At 40.4% G+C, this 8,150-nt stretch overlaps 1 protein-coding gene across 2 annotated transcripts in view; it reads right to left on the bottom strand.

Annotated features, from left to right (window-relative positions):
- Positions 1–236: 236 nt before the first annotated feature.
- PIGX (phosphatidylinositol glycan anchor biosynthesis class X) overlaps positions 237–8,150 on the bottom strand; it is a 32,428-nt gene continuing 24,514 nt past the window's right edge. For both annotated transcript variants that reach the window (XM_040348774.1, XM_040348773.1), the window contains exons 6-7: positions 5,982–6,082; positions 237–889 (exon numbers count right to left, since the gene is read on the bottom strand). In XM_040348774.1, the coding sequence (XP_040204708.1) occupies positions 746–889; positions 5,982–6,082 (245 nt within the window). In that variant the 3' untranslated portion in view covers positions 237–745. The remainder of the gene's footprint in view (positions 890–5,981; positions 6,083–8,150) is intronic.

Below are 8,150 nucleotides of genomic sequence, written 5' to 3'. Positions count from 1 at the left end.
CCTAGACTGAGAAAAAAAATGTTTTTTAAAAAAAATTGGGCTATTTATTATAGCAACAAGTAAAAAATATTGTTTTTTTTTTCAAAATTGTCGCTCTATTTTTGTTTATAGCGCAAAAAATAAAAACCGCAGAGGCGATCAAATACCACCAAAAGAAAGCTCTATTTGTGGGGAAAAAAGGATGTCAATTTTGTTTGGGAGCCACGTCGCACGACCGCGCAATTGTCAGTTAAAGTGACGCAGTGCCACAAGCTGAAATTTCACCTGGTCAGGAAGGGGTATATGTGCCCAGTAAGGAAGTGGTTAAGAGAATCGCAGCTGTATCCAAATGACTTTGGAATAGCACCTGAACCCACATAAAGTCTCACTGGATATTTACAAAGGCTATTAAAGAATGCATTTTCTTTTCATTCAGACAGTGAGATATCAGTCTGGACTAAAAAAATGTAAACCTTAACCAACATAAGTGGAATTCAGTGAGGAAGTGAAAAGTGCAATGCGCATGAACAAATTACCCCCCCCCCCCCTCGCAATCAATCAGAAACAACTTCTAATTGTAATTGCGTTCAGTTTTCCAAAAATCAAACTTTCTGCTATGGGTTACTTCACTTTGCAAACTGTCATTGTGCTTCGAGCTGTTTACTGTAGAACTCATTGTGTCTGAATTTCACTTCCTTGTTTTGTCTCTGATGTAACTGAACTTTGCCAATGCAGCAAGTTCCTTCTTTCTTTCTTTCAAATGCTGCTATGTGGACTTCTGCTTGTGCTTGTAAATTGTTCTGAGTAGCATTCCAGTGCAAATCAGGGTGACAGCAATAGTCACAATACAAACAACTGGTCCATGTTGTACTATCCCCACTGGCACTTTCACCGTTGTGCTGTCTTTAACCTGTGAAGAAAGTAAAGGAGATACTGTCATTAGTCAGGGATACCGTGCTTCTCATTAGGAAAGTAGAACGCATTCTACAAAACATTTCAGCAGAGCCAACTCTAAATAGACTAACTCTTTTTAATGGAAAGGCGCTGGTTTTATTCAAGGGGAATCTTTCCCCACCACATCTATGGTTGGTAAAATGTTGCATTTAAATTATTATTCTGGAAATATTGAGTTGTTCTCAAACAATACAAAAGTATGTTACAGTGACATACGCTACATGAACTAAATGAAACAACTTGTTATTGCTTTATGTGGCTTTGGAATCATCCTTGCTGCTACCATTTAGATTTGCCCCATGTCACCTTTTTTTCTAGAAAAAAGATTCAACTATAAAGTATATCCCATTGACAAAATATTAGTCTGTGACTGTTCCCAGACTTAAAACCAGCAGATGTATGGGTTTTGCTAGTTAGTAGTTATACAGTTTCTGAGAAGGCACGCAGACATAAGTTATTAAATGACCAGAAGCAAAAACATGCTTGCCTAATTATCATGGACAGAACAAACACAAAAAAAAGGGTCTCAATTTGGGTAAAAAATTCTGGGTAATGTAGAAAATCCCTTGACAGCATTTCCTATTTCCTTTTTACAATATTGTTATGCAGAAACCATAATTTCCTCAGAAAATTAAACATAGCTTTAGCTTAAACTTAAATAGGATTCTAAAATAATTTTTCATCAAATGATTTGTGAGTACGAACAGTGGTAGGTCTTTGTGAAAGTGTGATATAGAATTAGAGGTCATGGTTGCAATTAGGGGAATCCTAAGGGGATCCAAAGCTTTGTTACTACTCAGAGGACTGTGTTTTCTTTACTCTGCCCAAATACTATCTTGTGCCTAAATAATTATACGAGAGGACCTGGGAGAGAAAGAGGGGAGAGCCCAGTGGCATTCATCAGTGTTGTATAATTGCCCAAAGCTCCAGGATATTAAACGGGAGACAAGATTCCCCTGCACCGACAGAACTCAGGATTCCTCCTCAGCTGGCATTCCTTGTGAGGAACCTCCAAAAGATGGCACAAGAAGAACTTCCCTGGTTGCACAGACAATTTCATAAACCACCAAGCCAGGGTGCCAAAAAAAATCAGTCAGTCCAGGGGTCAGTACTGACTTGTTCAATGACGGTAAAATATTGCATTTAGGTGTGTGCAGTGAAGCTAGCCAATGGTATTGCCTTGAAGAGAGTCTACCATCAGATCCAGGGTTCTTGTGCAAAATCAGAGTGTTGGAGGACTCCTGGACTTGAGACTTGACTTGAGAAGGGAGAAAAACTCTGGCCAGAGCTGTGTCTAGGACTACTCCAAACAATGTTGGTCATAGCAGTGAATTCAGAAGGGTCCGTATCCATCCAAACTGTTGTAATGTCTGCACAGTCAAGGCCACATTGTTTGACAGAGCCTGCACCAACTGTTCCTTCAACAGGAGGTGATCTAGGGATACCACAACAGGGATGCCATGAGTAAGCAGCAGGGACAGTCCTGGGGAAACCAGCTTTGTGACCACCACTGATGCAGATGAGAGTTCAAATGGCAGGTCTACAAATTGAAAAGGCAGGCCACTGCAAAGCATAGGAAATTATGGTGTGCTGGTAAGGTGGGGACATGCATGTATGCAGTTGATGTCAACAGAAGCCAGGAAGTCTCCCTGGTGAAAGGAAATTGGTGATAGACCAAGTGGATTCTATGCAAACATTTCTTGGCTCCAATGAAGACAGAGTATTTTGAGGTGAGAAACCGAGGAGGGGGAATAGGAGCAAAACTGAAGCTTGTAGCCCCCAGAAACCACATCTCGCATCTTGGATACAAACCATCCAAGTGTCTGCAGAGGTTAATAACCACTCCTCCACACACTTTGGAAAGTTGGGCACACTCTCTTTCTTTCACGTTGTTTTCTATTGAAGTTTTCAACAAAACAGATCGTAGGAATACGGTAGAGCCTGGATGCATAATTGTCAGCATATGGCTTCACAGATACTGAGAGGTGGTCTCAATCTAAAACAAGTGCAGAGCTTATTGACAGAAAAAGAGAGATCCAACAACAGATTAATCAAAGTAGTATCACATAAAGATCCACAACCGAAAAAGAACCGGGGGAAAAAAACAAATAAAATGTCTTTACACAGCATGGGATACTATGAGAGGAAAAAAAAAAAAAAGGGGTGGGGGGATGTGGAGAGGGAAGAAATGTTTAGCCAATGCCAGGATAAGGGAGGAGAATGTCAGGAAAGCTCAGGATGAACAAGGAAAAAGTGAGAGAAAAAAAAAAGAGAGGGGTGTCCGGGAGTAGAAAAAGAAGGGAAGGGATAAGAGGGTAGAGATTGGGAATGTCCTGGAGCCACACTTTTATGCCGTGGAAGGTTTGGCAAACTAGGGGCCCCAGACCTTGTTGGGGGACTTAAAACCAAGTTAGGGGACTTTGGATGTGGATGTTGCATGAGTGGTGAAATAAAAGGACGTCTATCCTAAAAGTATTCTCAGGTCGTGCCACGTCCTTCATTATCCTGGTATACACTGTTGCCAAATTTGCACCAATAAATGTGTTTGAACCACCTATTTATGTATTTAACCACAATACAGTATGTGATTTATGCATCAACTGTTTATTGACTGTACAAATGTATTGCTTGTTGCTGTATACTACTGGCCAACTGAATTTTGCTCTGTTTTTTCTTTTTTTGTATGTTGGTTTGTTTTGAAACTTAATAAAAATATCTTTGAAAAAAGTTAAAAGGGACTTTCTTAGCCATTATTGAGGGGCTAACTTTCCCAGTATGGGGTTTGGGCTTCCTCTGCTGAGGAACATGGGTTCTCTTGCGACCAGTGGCATCCTTGGTAATAGTATCCAAAGCAAATTCAAAGCGACGTTGTCCCTAGATGCTTGGCCGCATCGGTTGTTATTACAATAAAGCTGACCTTCCGCTATAAAGAACGGTACTGGGTAGATGCATGCAGCTGCATGCAAAACCCGGGTAAAACCCCTTGAAGCAATATTGGTAATATCGGTCAGTTTTGTTACTGATACTGATACTTCTAAGTGAATATCGGCTGCACTGATAATCGGTCCCTAGTGGCTGAATACCTTTTAAGGTTCTTTGCCAAATTAGCCAGGTTTGGAAAAGCAGGGACACAACTAAGATGGGAAGAAAAGCAGACATGGGATAGTCTCTAAAAGCAAAGAGCAACATAGTTCCGGGCTGAAGATTTTGGCCACATCAGTAGGCATGCTGCCAGCAGCACCAAAGGCCGCTGGTAGAATGTTAGCTGGGGCACCTGCAGCAGCTGGTCCTTTGTGTCTAGAATCAGACATGTTGTGCCCCTGTGGCAGTTAGGCAACATACGTCTAGGCATATGTGGTAAGCCACTGCCAAAACCCAGACAGCTGGTAGCAGGAGGGGGTCAGATGGCAGGAGGTTATCACAGTTACTGTAGGTGGGCAGCATGAAAAGCCAGGATCAGAGTTCCACATGGTACTTTGAAAAGCAAGAATAAGCAGCCAGGAGGTACTTTCTCAAGGCTGAATGGCAGTAAAGTGAGTGTGGATCGCAATTGCAATACTCCACCCAACAGGTGACGCCAGCACTCAGAAACATGAAGAAAGTGAGAAATTCAAAGGCGGCCAGCAACCAAGTGAGATAGTAGACGTTGAGAGCACTTGAAGCCAACATGTCCTCTGGCTTTCAAACAAAAGAGGTATGGGCTGAAATCTGTAGAACATGTCTGCAGGAATCCACATTGCACCCGTGATCTACAGATTGCGGCAGCAATGCTTACCAAACTTGAAAAATAATAAGTGCACGTTTTGTTTGTTTTTTTAATATGTGCTTTTATTATTATTTCTGTAAAGGTATACTTACCCTTTAAGAAAAAAATAGTATGAGCAAAAATTGGTTAGTCATTACCACAAAAGAGCTAAAAAAAAAAGGTCCCCCTAGAACACTAGCAAAATACAGAGGCATCCTGGTAGTAGTAGGGGTTATCCTGGGCTGGCCTACAGTTTTGTTTGCCAGTGTTCAATTCTCTCGTAGGCAGCAGCATAACCTGAAAGTGAAAGACTTTCTGCATCCCTCAATGGATGAGAAAGAAATGTAATTTAATAACATGCAATGGGTATAGAAAAGAATCACCCTATTTAAATAATCAAATTTTGTTGCTTTGCAGCCTGAAACGAGGACAGACATGTTTTATCCAGCTGTATTTACTCAGTGCAACCTATAACATCCAAGTGAAAGATAGAACACCAACAGGGACTGAATGCTCCAGGAAAGCCATTTTCATGCCAAGCTAATCAAAATGAAAAATGAATTGTCAAATGATTTTTTGTGTCAGCGAGAAAGTGATTAGCTACACCTGATTGAGTTTACAAGTCATTTTTAGGAGGGGGTGATCCTTTTCCAACTCCGCGATTCCATTTTAAACATTTTGTAAATTCTTTGACATGTTGGTGTTCTATCTTTCACTTGGATGTTATAAGTTGCACTGAGTAAATACAGCTGGATAAAACAAAAACTGTGTCTCTCGTAATTTTGGGCTGCAAAGCAACAAAATGTGATTATTTTAAAGGGCAGCAATTCTTTTCTATAACCACAGTATTTGCATTGGTGTTCAGTGGTAAATTTGATATAATATCATATCTACACTTATGTCCATAGGATATGTCTATTATCTAAGATACCAGAGTTGTTTTCTTCATCCAATCCCAACTTATAACTATACGCAATGGCGTTATGACATTTACAAGTAAAGCAAAGTTGGTTAGTAAATTCGGACCATGCTGTTATAAATGTATGCGTATTTCTATTTATGAAATGGTGTGTATTTTAAAGTGTATCTCACACACATTACAAACTTTACTATTCTTATCCTAATTTAAAACTTGAATGCAATGTACAGATATACCATGGGTCCCTAGAACATAATGGAAATTGTCTGCTTTGCTCAGAAATGTGACCATGATTGACTTACTTTACTACTCATACAGACATAACAATGAAGACAGACGGAACTATACACCCAAGAATAATTTAGTTCTGAATAAATAACACACCAGTGTGTATGGCAGATCCATCCATTCACATTCTTTTTCAGTTGAAGATCCACAAGGGGCTTCTACTAAAGGGTGCTTTGTACAATCTCTTGGAGGAAAGTCTAAAAATAAAATGAGAACAATACAAAAATGTAAAAGTACACTTCAATCCAGTTTATAAAAAAAAAAAAAAAGGTAAATTAAAATTTGTACTCTATGCAAACAAAATCAAAAGACTGGTGATCATAATTAGCCAGTCTTGTGATCCAAGCTTCCCTGGCAAACAGCAGAGCCAACTTGTAATTTAACAATACATTGCAGTTGCACAATTATATTGACATCCCTCTGTTCTACCCTCCTGCAAGCACATCCACACTGTTAGAGTGAAAGCACTAAAGAAAGCAATAGGCTTATTGGTTTAGCGTTATACCCCCTCCTTCTCCCAGTCCTGCTATGCAGGAGGCGGATATCAAGACATATTATGTACTTCTATTAGTGCTATGTAAAATAGATATCATGATTTTCTAATAAATAAATAAATACATTGTATAGTGAGTCCCCTGACTCACCAACAGTATAACCACTCTATGGCTCCAATTTAAATTTTGTGTACTTGGCTGTCTCGCTAGCTGATGTAAAATACATGTTCACATCCACTCAATGGTCCTGAATGTGAAGGTGTAGAGGAGTGTGTTGTTCACTGGGGTACCACAGAACAGAATTTTGTGACAAGACTCTACAGTCTTACCAAAAGCCCTGTAAGAATTGTTTTTACTTTGGTTAAATGGAATTATAAAACACAGAGTAAGGTACAGTGATTGGTTTTTCTGAACCAGTTGTCATGTTTCCTATATAGCGTTAACGGTTCACTGATTTATTTCACGGTAAAAAAAAGTCCTGCTAGCCGCATTTTTGGAGCGGTGAAGGAGCGCTGTGTATACCGCTCATGCCCATTGAAATCAATGGGACACCGTGGCTATACCGCCGGTAATGCGCCTCTGCAGAGGCGCATTGCAGGCATTTTTAACCCTTTCTCGGCCGCTAGCGGGGGGGTAAAACCACCCCGCTAGCAGCTTAATAGCGCAGCGAAATTAGCGTTAAAGCGCCGCTAAAAAGTGGCGCTTTACCGCAGACGCTGCTCCCGCCCCAGTGTGAAAGGGGCCTTAATGCATCCTATGCATTATACATGCATAGGATGCATTAAGGTGAAAAAACACGGGGCCGAGCGTATGACACAGGAGCGCGCCCGCAAGGTAATTCCCTTCGGGAGAGAGCTTCCCAGAGGTGGTTAGCTATTGTGGGGAGGAGCCGCGAGAGTCGTCGTGGGACCCCAGAAGAGGATGATTGGGCCACTCTGTGCAAAACAAACTGCACAGTGGAGGTAATAAGTATGATATGTTTGTTATTTATAAAAAAATAAAAACTCAAAGCTTTAAGATCACTTTAAGCGCGTTGTACGGTAAATTAACTGTATGGCATGGTATATAAAATTCAGCAGCGTAGGCAACTATTTTTGTAGTTGATTTTTGTGCTAAATCTTGTATGTTTAGGAGTGAAACTTCTGTGTGTTGTTTTTTGGCTTTGCAGTCCTGTTGGTGAGATTTATGTTTACTTCCTGTTTTAAAGATACAACAGAAATTAAGAGAAAATCTCCAAAAATGTGAGATGAAATCTCTGGAAAAGGGGACTCCATTGGAAAATTTCAGCTCTATTTTAACTCTGCTGACAACTGTAACATTTTGGATTTCCCATCACTTTCTGTTCTATTGGTCATCGGGACAAGTAAAAAGGGTATGCCTTCCCAGTGGGGACACATACAGTAATTAAAACCCAACAGGGGTTGTAATCCTTCACCACTCTATCCACAGCTAAAAAAAAAAAGCTTTGGTTTTAGTTATACCTTAAAGTAGTTGTAAACCTCAGTCATGGAATCTGAGCAAAGAAAATATATCTGTAGTGTTCAATTGTCTCTCCCCAAAGCTCTTAGTGTCATTTCTCTCTGGTGCTTTCGTTCCTTTGTTATCAGCATGAGTCACTTCTGTGAAATTGTCCCGACATGTGAGATAAAATGGTGACGGGGAGGAGAGATCAGCACACAGCTTGTCTATTCACAATACAGCTCTTTATTGTTCCCGTTTTGTGTGTGAAGGGGGTGTGTCCCTTTCCTCCAATTAGCTCTCACACACTGTA

This window comes from Rana temporaria, chromosome 4 (genome assembly GCF_905171775.1).
Source record: "Rana temporaria chromosome 4, aRanTem1.1, whole genome shotgun sequence".
Taxonomy (NCBI): Eukaryota; Metazoa; Chordata; class Amphibia; order Anura; family Ranidae; genus Rana; species Rana temporaria.
The sequence above is the reverse complement of the archived record's forward strand: the minus strand, read 5'-3'. Positions and strand labels throughout refer to the sequence as shown.